Below are 16,188 nucleotides of genomic sequence, written 5' to 3'. Positions count from 1 at the left end.
ACCAGGGAAATGGGTTTCGATTCCCACTGCAGCATCTTGTGACTCTGGGCAAGTCACTCAACCTCCATTACCCCAGATTCAAAATAAGTACTTATATATACTGTAATATGTAAACCACTTTGACTATAATCACAGAAAGGTGATAATTCAAATCCCATCCCCTTAGAAAAAATGTACATAGCATAAATGGTTTTCTGAAATTGGAAACCAAGGTTTAGAAGACATTAGAGGACCCTTTTACTAAACTGCATTAAGGTCTAACATGTGCTTTACAGGACAAAAGGCTTACCACAAACCATTTTAAAGCATTTTGCAGCAATTTGCCTGTTAGCACACGCTACCGCATGCATTAGGTATTTTTAAAAAAACAATATTTTTGAGGGGCTTCCCATGGGCAGAGAACGTGCATGGAAGCATTAACCAGAATGACAGTTCACGTTAGTGCACTAGGTTAACATGGAGTTAATGTGTGAGCACATATCGCCTCCAACAGGAGGCAGAAAGTGCTCTCGTGTTTAACTTTATGATAATGCAAACATTAGTGCACAACCTGAAAAAAAATAATTGAAAAAAATGCCTTAAATATTGCCTCATTAGAAATGGATTGTAACAAGGGACTTTCCCACACCCTTATCCCACTTCCCCTGCAAGAGGTAACTGTGAAAGTATTTTCTCAAGCTATAGATCAGAGGATACAAACCAGCTGTGCCTGTTCCAAAACGTCTGCAGGGATGAAGTGAAATACTGAATTTATATTTATATTGAAAATTTCATCATTTGTGCTATAAAACAGCACGATGATGGCATCTCCATCTCCGGTGTTCTGTATCCAGTACAGGTGGCTTTGAGGAATGAAAAACACCTCATCAGCTGCAGCCCTGAATATGTCTTCTACAGCACCATCAGCAACCACACCAATCAATACGGTACCCTAGAAATATGAAGAAAAGAAAACAACATAAGCCTGTGCAGTTGGGGGTCATTTTTTGCACATACGTGGCCAAATGCATAAGTAAATTATGTCCGGTGTTGACATGATGGCATATACTTTGCTAGTGGGAGTGTACAAGGGCGGAGTCTGAGCAGACTATGAGCAGAGTTCACACATATGCACGTACTTTAGAAAATATGCAAATTTGCACGCATACTTAACTAATCTAGGTATAGACATTTACACCTGCTGTTGGGCAGATGTAAATGCCCATGTCTACACTGTAGGTACATTTTCTGTTACTTAGGGGCCCTTTTACTAAGCTGCAGTAAAAAGGGCCCTGAGCTAGCAGCGGCGGCCATTTTTGCCATGTGCCGAGGTCCTTTTACCACAGCGGGTAAAAAGGCTGAAAAAAGAAATGGTCATGCGGTAAGATTGATCTTACTGCGTGGTCATGCGGGTGGAGCACTTACTGCTACTCATTGAGGTGGTGGTAAGGGCTCCCGCATTAATCCTGCGGTAACTGGGCAGTGCCGCCGGGTAACCCCCTGCAGAAATATTTTTCAAATATTTCCTCTAGCACCAGAAATGCTGCATGCCGGGGGTGGAACTACTGCGGATTCCTGAGTTGGGCCGGTGGTAGTTCCGGATTGGCGTGCGGTAAGCCAAGTAAAAGGGCCACTTAGACTAGTATTTTATAAAGACATATAGGTGCTACGAGGGTAGATTTAGGTGTGAGGAAATGCCTATTTGAAGCCTGTTCTATAAAGCAGACACCTACTTTTTTTATAGAATAGTAGCAAAATTGGATAAAATTTGGCTATATGAAAGATACAAGCACAACAGCCATAAGGATCATGTTAATGTTCATGCCTAGAATACATAAGACCAAACATAGATTATAAGAATTTTTAATGAATCCCCGATTATATAAAGGACGCAATCCTTGGGCACTAACAATCAATTATTGATGTTAGTTTGGATTTGCATGCACATCTTGCTATGTGGTATTCTATAAATCTGCATGCCCAAATCCCTTAGTGCATAACCCAAAAGGAGGTGTGGTCATGGGAGGGGCAGGTCGGGGCATTCCAGAAATTTGCTCACAATGTTATAGATTACCATGGAAGCACCCAAATTGGGTGCCAGGAATTACACCTGGTTTCAGCAGGTTTAAGTCCTGGTGGCTAAATTTCTACTATTACTACTACTATTTAGCATTTCTATAGCGCTACATATTCTATATAGGGCACTCAACACAGAGTGTCCTTTATACAATAGTGCTGGGTGATGAATTTTTTCTGGTGCCCAAATGTGGGCATTATTTACTGAATCTGGTCCTATGTTTTCAAATATGCACCCCACCCGTATGAACACCCACCCATCACATCTAGGCAGGTGTTTACATAAATGTTGCTTAGCCAAAATCTTCTCATTTACACTTTTACATGCTCACATATGTCCATAACAGTGGCGTAGCTACGTGGGGCCGGGGCCCCCGCAGATTCACCCCCGGACCCCCCTCCCGGCGAACCCGCCCCCGCCGCCGCCTACCTTTACTTTTGCTGGCGGGGGATCCCACTCCCCGCCAGCCGACGTCTTCTCAGTCCTCCCTGCTCTTCAATTTGTTTGCTGACGTCCTGAACGTGCAGGACGTCAGACTCAGAGAACAGTTCTGTTCTCTGAGTCTGACGTCCTGCACGTACAACGTGCAGGACGCCAGCAAAGAAATTGAAGAGCAGGAAGCAACTAAGAAGAAGACGTCGGCTGGCGGAGAGAGTGGGATCCCCCGCCAGCAAAAGTGAAGGTAGGCTGCAGCGGCGGCGGCTTCGCGGCGGGAGGGAGGGCGGCAATGTCAGGGGGGGGCGGCGCCGGGGGGAGGGCTAAAATGTGCCCCCTCCCCCCGGGCTCTGGACCCCTCCCCCACGGAAGGCTGGCTACGCCCCTGGTCCATAAATGACTAGAACATCACCATTTACACAGTTCTTGCCACCTAGAACTAGTCATCTCCTTATAGAATTACCTCATGTGAGTCCATGAAATAGCGCTTTAAGTAGGCATCTACTTGCTTCTTAAAACAGTCATTAGAAAATGACTCTGCACATGCAGTACATAGACATAAATCTGAGCCTGATTCTTGTTGAGGTAAGCAAAAGATTTAGGGGATTATTTACTCTTAGTGTGCGTTAATACCATTAACATGTTATGCAATGCACATTATTCAATGGCGTTATGTTACATGCTTGCGCATTGTGCAATGTGTCCTATGGCAAATAATATACTTTGTTATTGATCAATGGAGTAAGCATGATATTCAAGGGAATATTTCCCATGAGATGTAATAAAGCTTACAGATCTGTGAATTTATGGTGACAATATATGTTATATTCTATTTAGTGCATACCTATTCCTCTACCCAAGGTCACATTCCACACTTCATTCATTTCAGTTACTCTGATAGTTCATTCTCTAAGATGATGTTGGCATAGATAAATCCTCCAGTGGCAAGTAAGATTGTTCTTGTACTAGAAATGAGCCATTATGAGAATTACCCTTAGAACTAAGTGCAGTGTCTACACTTCAGATTCTTCTAACTCTAGTAAACAAAAAACGCAAACACGTGTTTTTATAAATAATCTCACACCTAAATTGGAAGGTGGGAAAAAGACTACATTTCTATGTGAGAAAGAAATCTGTACATATTTAGGTTGGCTCTGCCTCAGGTGGCATAAAGAGAAGCCACTTACGATCCAAGATGGCGACGGCATGTAATTGGTGAGAGCTGCTCGTTTTCAGCTTACAATAATGCCGAAAAGACGGGGTAAAACAATGGCTCGAGTCCCAACATTGTCAAACCCTTTACCTGTAGGTCCTATGGACCGGTATCTGAGCACTCCAGGACAGAGCCAACGGGTTACGGGTGAAGCTGTTGGAAGTGCCGGTGTGTTGCAGGATTTTTCGGCACTTTCAAGCCTGGAGACAACTTTAAGCCCTAACCAGAAAACTTCTCCTGTGCAGCCGCTAGTGACTAGCTCCCACCTTGTTGGGCCGACAGGAAGTGTGCCGAGGAGCTTCTCTCCTGAGGCTGGGGCTCCTGTACTATCCAAGGAGGTTAGAGACGGGCAGAGTTTCCTGTCCCAATCAAGCAGTCTGGTGTTAGAAGCTGCAGGAATGCAAGAAACAGAGTTCCAGAGTCCTTTACGAACCTCACTATCAGCACCAGAGTTTGTATTGAAGAAGCCGGCAGAGGTAACACTGGACTCCCTTTGGGACCTTAGCTCTCAATTTATGATGACCATGTCTGTTAAAATGAATGATTTTTCTGAAAAAGTAATTTCTATTGAAAAAAGAATTCTGGTAAATGAAGCTGATATAAAAGAGATCAATGAAAAACTGGAGAAGTTAGAGACTAAAATTACATCTACTATAGAAGTTCAAACGGTAATGATGAAAGATTTAAGTAATTTGAGAAGGAAAGTGGTGGTGTTTGAAAACTACACTCGAAACAATATAAGACTGATTAATTTTCCTAAATCGAGACTTATATCACCAATTGATATGTTGAAACGTTACCTGCGAGAAAATTTAAATATTCCTGAGGAAAATTATCCACCACTCAGTCAAGTTTTCTATATTCCACAGAAGAATACCCTACAAACTGGGAGAGATTTAACAGATTTATCAGAACTTCTGGAAACCTCCGAATTGGAACAAATACAGCCTGCTACTTTGGTAGCCACCTTAGTTCTAACTCCTGATAAAAATTGGCTTTTTAAATTATTTTTTAAAAACCGAGAGAAGCTTTTTCTCTGAAGGTAAACCTGTTTCCAGACATAGCCAAGGAAACGCAAAAGCATCGTAGGGAGTTTCTTTTGCTGAAGCCAGCTATACTTCAATTAGGAGGGACATTTCATCTACATTTTCCCTGTAAATGTGTTGTTAGACTGAGTCAAGTAAAATATGTATTTCTGGAATCTCAACAATTAACAACATTTATATCAGCTAGAAGACGAACAGCTGGAGTTTAAATTTATGCTCTGTTCATATATGCCGCATATTTTGATTTAGAGACTTGTGACAATCCTGCATTTGATTCTTGGATCCCCTTATTTTTGGACTTGAGTGTTTATTTCTTTAAATTTATTTCACTTTGTACTGTTGGTGTTGTAATTTAACACTTTTCTTAAACAAGATTTTTTTTCTTGTAAAGTAATTTGAAATATCAATAAAAAAAAAAAGAGAAGCCACTTACATTTTGATAAATATTACACAGCCTAATAATCCCAAAAATGCTGCACTGCAGCAATTGTACACAGGATGAAAAGGTTCTTATATAGATGATGTACCTCTATTACGAACCCATAGAGATTGGCATTCACATTCCAGCTAGGCACAAGTAGTCCTCCATGTCTGAGCGTCATAGTACATGGTGTGATGCCTGACTGAAGATTATAGATATTGGCTCCAAAACGTAGCGCTGCTAAATCAGGATATAGACTTGCATTTGCCAAGAATCCTGCACATTGTATAGTGCCCCCTGGGTAAGTAGCACCCTATAAAAGACATATGAAGAAACGTGTTAACAGTGTATCTTTAAAGAACTGTACAATGTCCTATAAGCACCAGCTAATATACTCTGTGGAGAGAGGCATATTGATTCTTCCCCTATGAATCTATATATGTCTGCTTACAGCAACTATCCTCTAGCATCATTGATACTATTATGTCTTTGTTACTACCTATACATTCAGTTCTCAGTTTCTCCTTTTGATCCTTATCTCCTCTATCAAAACAGCCTTAACTTGGTTTACTGTCTTTCTTACAGAATGCTGTCAACAGCTTCAGTTTCCCTGACCACCATTTATGTTCAACATCTCTTTCCAAAAATCCCTTCCTTATCAATTAATTATTTCAGTCCATGTACAGATGTTGAAGGTTTGTTCATTCGCTTTTCACACCATCCCTTGACTCTGTTCTCTTTCTTCTCCTCTGGATTCTCTAACCCGATTCCCGCTCTCATGGATACCTTGCCTCACCAATATTTAGCTTCAACTATGCATGTGTTACCCAAGTCTTGAAATATTTCTTTAAATTAACATAGACTTTATAATGTCATATTGTCTGCACTGAACTAAAAGATAGTTGCAGAATATAAGCGTATATCAGTATCAGAAACTTGTCCTTTTGAATTGTCAGCTAAGAATTATTGGGCTCAATTTTCTAAAGGAATTATCCAGATAACAGCAGCCATTATGCAGATAATTCCCTTAGCTGATACTTTCTATGGACAGTCAGTGGCACAATCTAGATAGCTCTGCTGAGTATCCTCACAGACTGCTTAGGCATTATCCAGCTAGTAGAACAAAGGCGGAGCATGGATTGCAGTCATGGTCAACTCACTATTTGGGTAGATATCTAGATAAAGTTATGAAGGCAAAAGAGAAGTCAACTTTGGGGTCCTTTGACAAAGCTGTGATAAAAATTGGCCTTAACAAGTCGTTATGGGTATTTCCCATGCACTAAGGCCATTTTTACTGTGTCCATAAAAACCTATAGTCCTGCCAGTGGGGGGGATCCATTCCACTATGACATTTTCAATAGGGAGGGACAAGCAAGCTCTGTGGGACTCCCTAGGACAAGCAAGCTCTGCCTGTCCCTAGTGGTTGAGAACACAGTATTGTAACACTGCCCCCCACTGGCAGCAATGCAGTTGGAGAAACAGTGATCGGCACTATGCAGAATTCTATAAAGGGCATACACCCTTTATAGAATAGCACTTAATTATTTTTTTTCAATGCTCAATTTTGAGCCCATTTATAGAATTCCCCATGCCCTTAGGGGACCTTTTATTAAAGGGTTGGTGTGCAGCAATGGGCTTGTAGTGCACCATTCCAGAAGGAGTCTGATAGTAGTTCCTATCCCCAGCATACGCCATTTTATATTTTTGTAGAGCTGTGGCTTACCCAGTGGTAATTGGGCAGTACCGTGAGCTGCCCGGTTACCCTTGGGGTAGCACAGGAGCCCTTACCACCACCAAAATGGGTAGTGGTAAGTGCACCCTACCCCCGAAATGGCTGAACAGCAAGTGATTCACTTACCGCACCACACTGGAACTTTTTGCCAGCGGATGTAGTAACAGCGGTTAGTGTATCTGGGTTTTAAAAAGGTTTGGACTAATTCCTGGAGGAAAAGTCCATAGTCTGCTATTGAGACAGACATGGGGAAGCAACTGCTTGCTCCAGGATTGGTAGCATGGAATGTTGCTGCTAATTGGGTTTCTGCCAGGTACTTGTGACCTGGCTTGGCCACTGTTTGGAAAACAGGATACTGGGCTAGATGGACCATTGGTCTGACCCAGTATGGCTACTCTTATGTTCTTAAGAAGGTGACTGGAATTCATTTCCAGAGAATGTGATAAAAGCAGTTAGCTTAGTGGGGTTTGAAAAAGGTTTGGATAGCTTCCTAAAAGAAAAGTCCATAAGCCATTATTAAAATGGACTTGGGAAAATCCATTGCTTATTTCTAGGATAAGCAGCATAAAATGCATTGTACTGATTTGGGATCTTTCCAGGTACTTGTGACCCAGATTGACCACTGTTAGAAACAAGATGCTGGGCTTGATGGACCTTCGGTCTGCCCCAGTATGGTAACAATTATGTACTTATGTACTTAATTTATTTATTTATTTTTTTTTAACCTCAGCCTTTTACCCGCTGAGGTAAAAGAAGGCCTCAGTGTGCTTCAAAAACGTGCTGGCGCTAGCGCAGGCCCCCTTTTCCTGCAGCTTAGTGAAAGTGCCCCTTAGGCACCCTGCTAGTGTTCACTTATCCATGAAGGTGCTAGAGTTCTGTAAATTTACGGGAACAAGGTGCACATAACTTCAGGCACCCAGTAATAGAATTGCTCTTCACAAGCATAACTGTATTTTTAAATGTATGGGTATATTCTCACCTCTCATTCTCCTCCCAAAGAAACAGCAGATGCAAAGTACAGATGTGCTTTTGTAACCATGTGACCCACACAGGTTATTCAACATCTTCCCCAACTCATACATATCTCACCATCCTTTCTGTTATTGGCATTTGGGACCTGATTTACAAAGATGTTTGCCTCCTTGTGACACACAGAGGAGAAACACCAAAGTACATCAACCCCCAAATGATTTTATTTAGGAAATATTACTTTGTGAATGATACATCACATTCCTAAAATTCACAAGGAAAAATATGTTGCCAGCTTTTGCAACTACTTCTGATTCATTACTCGACTATCCTTAATTGAGTTATTAAGTTTGTGTGTTACCGGTGTTGCCCTCAGATGATTGAGATACAGAGACACTGTGTCACCATTTATATTCAAGCATGCTGCTTGTACGGGAGCGGCAGGGACTGCTTTCACATTCAATGGCGCTTCTCCCTTGGGCTGAAAATGCCCAGAGTACAGCAGACCCAATATCAGCAAAATTATAGCGGTGGTAATTAGACTCGCTGCAAGAGCCGTCCAAAAAGCACAGCAAAAGGACCAGGGCCTTCTCTCCTGGAAGAAGAAAAAAAAATAATTAAATCAAAAAACAAGAAATAGTTGTTCTTGAAAAAGCCTCACTTAACCGGTCAGTACTTTTCTGTGGAATGATGCTTAAGTATCTTAATTTGTCCCTGTAGATGTCTGTATCCATCACTTGAAGATTAAGATGTATTTTCAGACCGCAGGAATTAGACTGGCTAAACCCCACAGTTGGCACTGAGAAAGGATATTCAATGCCAGGCCATTTCCAGTGACCGGCATTAAATATCCGGTTTTATTTCTGTCTGGTCCGACTTTGACCAGTCAAACTGATATTCAGCACTGGCCGGTTAAAGTCAGACCGGTCAAAGATATACCAGGGTTGCACGTTACCAAATATAGCTGCCAAACTTGGCTGGTCAGACTTTAAAAAGTTGCCATGTACCATGCACCGCTGAATTTCGGTGGATAGTGGGTCAGTGAGCTTCTGAATATCGAGGGGAAGGGGAGTATAAGAATTTGGGGCCAAATTCAAAGGGAGTTATCCCAGAAGGAGCGGTTCCTACCCAAAAAACCTACACTGACCTGGATAGTGGTGTTAAAAATCCAGGCAGTCTGTAGCGGTTAGTGCCAGGACAATTTGGAGGCAAAGTCAGGGTGGAGCTGTATGTTGTTCAGGCAGTGCTGATACTCAGCAGCAGTAGACGGATACCTACCCAGTTAAGTTAGAACAGAAAAAATGCTCTTCTAAGTCAACCTGCTAGCAATCCAGGTTCTACCTCTGATTATCAGCAGTGCCCGGCAGAAGTGTACCCAGGTTGTGACATCAGGAAGCATGGACTGTGTAAAAAAACAGGTGCCAGCACGAATTGATTTTTAAAAACCACATAAGCACCATTTTTGTTGGAAGTCTGTTTGGGGGAGTGGTCATTCGCCTGGAGCCCCCCCCCCCCTCACCAGGTAAGCCTTTGGTACCCAGGTAACTCCTGGAGACTCCCCAAGACCTGGATATTCAGTGCTGATTTCCAGATAAGGGCTTGAACCGAATATCCAGGTCTAATTCAGCTTGTCCAAGAAAACAACAGGGCAGTTTATCTGCAAGATCCAAGTTGGCGACACAAAAAGCAGAACAGATGAAGAAATCTATATGAAGATGAATTTATTCAACCAACAATACCCGATACAGGCCGTGTTGGGCATTGTTGGTTGATTAAATTCATTTTCATATAGATTTCTTTGTCTCTTCCGCTTTTTGTGTCACCTAATTCAGCCTGTGGCAGCCAGCGTTTTTTAAAAATGCCGACTACTGGTGACTGCATATTGACTGTTCTCTAACTTGGTCTTTCAACGAGTCATTCTCCCCTATATTCAACATTATTTAACCGGCCAGGAACGACACCTGGCCAGTTAAATAGCCTTGTTGGCTAAGTGCTAATCTTCACCATAAAGTAGCTGGCAAACTTGGCTGATTATTACCACTTACCCCCAGATTCTATATAGCACTCCTAGAGATCCGTGCCAATTGTATAACAATGCGTGTAACTTAACAAGCTAATGAGCACTGATAACATCACTTAAAAAGCAATAATGAGTACTAATTGACACTGATTAGAATTTAGGCACACAAGTCACTATGCATATTCTGTAACAATGTGGGCCAAACCTCTAATGCACGCAGGCTAAACTGGGCATAGCTATGGGTGGAGAAATGGGCATTTCGTGGGTGTTCCAAAATTTACGAGCCTAGTTATAGAATATGGACAAGTGCACCTAAATCTAGATGCTGGGATTTACGCCACATTTTCGTTGGTAAAAATGGATGCGTGTAGATTTAGGCACTGAAATATCAACTAACTGTATTCTATAATTGGCACCTAAATCTAGGCATCGATTACAGAATACATTTAGTTAGTACTGATTTCAGTACCGATTTTTTAGGCACCAAATATAGAATCTCCACCTTAGCAGATAGTCCAGTCACCAGCTATGTCGTGCAACATAGCCAGTCAATGTTGATATTCAGCAGCTGGCCAGCTAGTTTGGTGGCCAAATTTGGCCACCCAAATAGCAGGCCTATCTTTGGTTGCTATGAATTTAGTCGGCCAGCACTGAATATCGACTTGACCAGCTATGTTCATAGCGACCACAAATAAGCCAGATATTCAATTCCAGTCATCGGAAATGGCCTGGCACTGAATATCTAGCATCACCGCCGACTACAGGAGTTTGCCAGGCTTACTCCTGCAGTCTAAGTATCGGCCCTATTAAGTTATATTGACAGGATACAAAGTTTGATGTGGTAACACTACTAACAGTTAACAAGTTATTGAAGGATTCTCTATTCTAAACCTTATCCACCATTAACGTTCATAAAAAAAGTGGGTTTATATGTGTAAGTCATACAGGTATAAGCAGGGATTTTAGAAAAGGTGCATCTTATCTATACATGGCAATACACAGGGATTTAAACATAGGAAATGAAGACATGTTTTAGGTAGGTTCTAGGTGAGCCTTCAGAGTGCATATGTATGTCGAATTTCACAATGGCTGTGGATGTACACCACAGAAGTTTTACTCATTGGTATTTACAACCACTGATCCTGACAAAACAATCCTTTTACCAAAGCTTAATGCACGCTGAGTGCAACATGGCCCATAAGTATAAAATAGGAAGTACAGCATACATGGCCCATAAGTATAAAATAGGATGCACAGCATTTAGCGCGTGCTAATGTTCACTAGTGCATTCTAAGCTTTAGTAAAAGGGCCCAAAGTTTGTTTTTCAGACCTAAGCTTGGTGGATTGCTTCAGGGTAGGGATTTGTACACATCCCCCAAAGTATGACTTCAGAGGAAGGATCCTTAACTACTAGATAGATAGATAGATAGATAGATAGATAGATAGATAGATAGATAGATAGATAGATAGATAGATAGATAGATGATATCACTTTCTTTTATAAATGTACATTTATGTAATAACCCTATTTTTATACATAGCATCATATATACATGTATCTTTCATGAAACTATACATCTACTATAATAAAACTCACCCTCAACGTTCTGAGGACACTGACGTCAGTGAAGCCAAGCCCTGACTTCCTTCAAAAAGGTTCGAAGGTTCGTGGTGGTGAAGCCACCAAAATCGCTCCGGGCCCTGCCCTCGAGGGTGGAGCAATGGCAGAACAACGAAGGGGTTGGCAGGGAGGGAGGCAGGGAGGCGGAGGGGGGAAATCGCTCCGGGCCCCGCCCTCGCGTCAAACATCATGATGTTGGGGGCGGAGCAATCGCAGAACAACGAAGGGGTTGGCCAGGGACAGAGGGAGTGTGTGTGGGGAGGTGTTGGCGACGAAAACCTTGCTAGTGCCCGTTTCATTTGCTCAGAAAAGGGACTCTTTTACTAGTATTTCATAAAAGGTTCGGTGCTTCTCGAGCCTTCAGTAAAATATTTGCATAGTTTTAAAACTTCCAGAATTAATATGACTCTTTCTCTATCACATAAAACCCACATAAAGTTATCCTCTAAACCAAGCTTGATTATTGCAGCAAATGGTCCAGATTTTTAGAATACCCACAGTAAATATGCACGTGGTAGATTTGCATGCCTACCACATTGGCTCTATGCAAATCTTTCTCATGCATATTTATCAGGGATATCCTGAAAATCAGGCCTATTTCTGCTAACTTAAAAGAGAGGTATGTTTATTATACATGGTTACTTTACTACTCCATTTAAATGCACAGAAAATGCATTGAACCATTTATAATTGATGCTTTTCTACTAAGCAAGTCTAATAACTTTTTAATGGGAGGCTGCACAAGGCTCGAAATGCAGCAGAACTTTGAAAATAAGTCAAAATATTAGAGATGTGAATTCATTGGCATGCATTTTGGGCTTCTTTTACAAAACCGTGCTAGCGATTTCCATGCGGCAAATGAGACTAAGTCCATTGGAATTGAATGGGCTTCCTTTCATTTGCCGTGCAGGAATCTCTAACACGGCTTTGTAAAAGAAGACATTTATTAATATGCCTTTAAAAACTGGGCAAATGCTAAATTGTTTAGCACACATTGGGCTCCTTTTTCCAAAGTGGTGCTACCGATTAGTGTGTGTTGAATGCGAAGAAGCCCATGGGAATTGAATGGGGATTTTTGCATTCAGCCGCTAATCGGTAGCGATGCTATGTAAAAGGAGCCCATTGTATCTCATGAATGAATGTGCATTAACTGAATTAACATAAATTAAAAAGCTCTACTGTGTGTGAAAAATGTATCAAACTAAAAACAATAGCCAAAAGTTAAGCACAAAGTCCAAAACTTATACCAAAATGTGCTAATCCCTACAACATTTAATAGGTTAGTCCAGCAAAAAAAGGCATCACTGGTATATAAATAACATCCTTAGTGAAAATAATCATGTCTAGTAAAATTAATCATAACTAGACAATACTGTTTGTATGTATGTTGTCTAACAGAAAGATAAAAAAAAGTTCACACTATTGAATTATGAGCAATATTAAAATTATATAAATAAATCAAAATGATGAGTTTTGAGATATGCAGGCATACAGTTAATATATTCTGATGTTTCTACCCAATGTTAAATCATTGGGCACAGCTTTTTTTTTTTTTTTACAGGTTGGTTTGTGTTACTTACTGCGCATTGGTCACGTTGGCATTGTGATTGCTGTTGTTGCGATGGTACCTAAAATAAAGTATTAAAAAGTTAAAAGAAATTCCCTGGTTAGAGTTTTAAAAGTTTATCAGGTGGATATTCAGCGCTATTTAACCAGTCTGGGGACAGGGTCGGGGCAGACTAGAAGCTATACTGGCACCACTGTTATTCAGTGACAATGCCCAAAAAACTGTGCCAGTCCCCAGATTAGATCCAGCACTGAATATCAACGTTTAAGTCAGCCTGCAGCGGTCAGCATTAAAAAAAAAAAAAAAAACTCTGACTGCTGTGAGCTGAATATTGGCCCCTATGGGTTTAGGAGACAAACCTTTTGAGAAAAGGTCTTATATTAATGACTTGATTCACTAAACATTCCCCACCCCCAAATACACATAGAAGGAAGACCTGATGAAGCAGGCTCAATGGGTTAAATTTTCAGTCTCTGACACCTTTTATTTTGTTAAACTGTAGTGTGTGTATGTTTTAACATATACAAACCCAACATTCAAACACAATGTATACAAGTACCATGTATGTGAAAATCAGCTTTAAAGTACCCTTAAATGTCCAAAGCTTAATCCCCAAAGCATCAAATGCTATAGAATGCAAGTCTTACAAGATGTCTCTCAGATAATGCTTGATAAGGTCTGAGTATGCTGAATTTTAACTGATGCGTCAAGTGGAACGCATGCATTTCAAGTTCTTGTACCAATAAATGATTCTGATATATTTTTTAAATTACATCTGTATTACATAGGCACTATCAACCCACATCTCTAAAGTTATGATATATGTTTATAGACCCTTATACTCACATGTTGCCCTTCAGAAAAGGATGATAATTCTGACATTTTAAAGCAGCTGTATACACACACAACACACCGAAGAAATGTTCAATAGATTATGATGTCTGCCTACTTATAGCTTCTGAACCAGGAAACACCTGGCCTAATTAACATGAAATTGTTTCTGTATGATACATATCCCTGTGAATCAACTGGAAACAAGGTTAGCCCTTCACCAGACACTTTTTAGAGACACTGCCTTGCTTTAAGGGTTACTCAGCCAGCAAAAGCTGATTGCTGATGACTAGTCCCAAAAGTTATCAGAAAGAAATCTATCCAAAGTGAAGATTTGTCAGATACTGTTTCTATATTTGACAGTTGATTCAAACATTTAAGGACTTTTTCCTTCATTTTATTTTCACATATTTCTAAATACTAGCACTTATATGTGGAAAGATCAACCAGTATGCTGTAATAGTGCTTCAATGAAATATTGTGAAAGACTGTGACCCCTGATGTAGACATTATTGCCAAAACCCAGCCATTTTGGGTCTTCTTCATAATAAAGCCTTTGGTGAGGATTTGGTTTTCTTCTATCATTTATCTTGCCCACCTCTGTACTTGACTCACAATCAGGCTTATTTTCGAAAGAGAAGGGTGCCCATCTTTCGACACAAATCAGGAGATGGGCGTCCTTCTCCCAGGGTCGCCCAAATCGGCATAATCGGAAGCAGATTTTGGGCATCCTCAACTGCTTTCCGTCGCGAGGACAACCAAAGTTCATGCGGGCGTGTTGGAAGTATAATGAAGGCGGGCATGGGCATCCTCGGCCGATAATGGAAAAAAGAAGGGCGTCCCTTACGAACACTTGGCCAACTTTACTTGGTCCTTTTTTTTTTAATGACCAAGCAACAAAAATGTGCTTTAAATGACCAGATGACCACTGGAGGGAATCGGGGATGACCTCCCCTTACTCCCCCAGTGGTCACTAACGCTCTCCCACCCTAAAAATTATATATATATTTATTTTTCCCCCAGTATCTCTCCACACTCATCCTTTCCTACACCCCTTCCCGTGCACTCCGCTCCATGGATAAATCCTTCTTATCTGTTCCCTTCTCCACTTCTGCCAACTCCAGATTTCGCGCCTTCTGTTTTGCTGCACCCTACGCCTGGAATAAACTTCCTGAGCCCCTACGTCTTGCCCCATCCTTGGCCACCTTTCAATCTAGACTGAAAGCCCACCTCTTTAACATTGCTTTCGACTCGTAACCACTCGCTTCCACCTACCCTCCTCTCCTGCTTCCTGTACACATTAATTGATTTGATTTGCTTACTTTATTTTTTGTCTATTAGATTGTAAGCTCTCTGAGCAGGGACTGTCTTTCTTCTATGTTTGTGCAGCGCTGTGTACACCTTGTAGCGCTATAGAAATGCTAAATAGTAGTAGAAGTAGTAGTAGTAGTTTTCCAGCCTCTATGCCAGCCTCAAATATCATACCCAGCTCCATGACAGCAGTATACAGGTTACTTCCTGTTCCGGGGCAGAGGGAGTTGCAGCGAACGAGCAAAGTTAGTAAACTCGCAGGAGGCGCACGCTGCGGCACCCCCCCCCCCAGCGGCATGCACCCGGAGGGGGGCTCTTTTGTGGGGGGGTCTTTCGCCGCGGGGGTCCGCTCTGCATCGGGGGGCGCTGCACCCGGGGGGTGGGGCGCCGCCCCGGGTGTCCGCCCCCCTAGGAACGCCACTATGGGTCAAGAGCAGTACCAATCCACTCCTGCTCTGTCTGGCTCTGAGTGATGTAGAATGGGTAGAAGTGAGTTGATTTTTCACTCTTTCAAGTGGTACAGGGACCAGGGGATACTTGGAAGTCCTTTTACAAAGGTGTGATAGCATTTTTAGCTCATATGTTAAATGTGTGTGCTAAATGCTAGAGACGCCCATATATTTCTATGGGCGTCTCTAGCATTTAGCGTGTTCTAACCATTAGCATGTGCTAAAAATGCTAGTGCACCTTTGTAAAAGACTCAGTGAAGTAGCATGGAAATACTGTTAAAACAAATAGGAGGAAATATTTTTTCACTCAAAGAATAATTAAACCCTGGAGATTATTGCCAGAGGATGTGGTAAAAAAATGTTTGGACATGTTCCTGGAGAAAAACTCAGAAGAAAATAAGAATAGTCATACTGGGTGAGACCAATGGTCCATCTAGCTCAGTATCCTGCTTCCAACAGTGGCCAATCCAGGTCACAAGTACCAGACAGAAACCCAAATAGTAGCAAGATTCCATGC

General features: G+C 41.5%; 1 protein-coding gene across 1 annotated transcript in view; it reads right to left on the bottom strand.

Moving 5' to 3' along the window:
* The window catches only part of LOC115462892, a 31,341-nt gene extending 17,343 nt beyond the window's left edge, over positions 1-13,998 (bottom strand). Inside the window, exons 1-5 of the mRNA XM_030192963.1 lie at positions 13,927-13,998; positions 13,094-13,141; positions 8,234-8,467; positions 5,278-5,484; positions 701-931 (exon numbers count right to left, since the gene is read on the bottom strand). Coding sequence (XP_030048823.1) covers positions 701-931; positions 5,278-5,484; positions 8,234-8,467; positions 13,094-13,141; positions 13,927-13,962 — 756 coding nt within the window. The 5' untranslated portion in view covers positions 13,963-13,998. The remainder of the gene's footprint in view (positions 1-700; positions 932-5,277; positions 5,485-8,233; positions 8,468-13,093; positions 13,142-13,926) is intronic.
* Positions 13,999-16,188: the final 2,190 nt, after the last annotated feature.

The sequence above is a fragment of the Microcaecilia unicolor genome, chromosome 2 (assembly GCF_901765095.1).
Source record: "Microcaecilia unicolor chromosome 2, aMicUni1.1, whole genome shotgun sequence".
NCBI lineage: Eukaryota > Metazoa > Chordata > Amphibia > Gymnophiona > Siphonopidae > Microcaecilia > Microcaecilia unicolor.
This window is presented reverse-complemented; position numbering and strand designations above follow the sequence as displayed.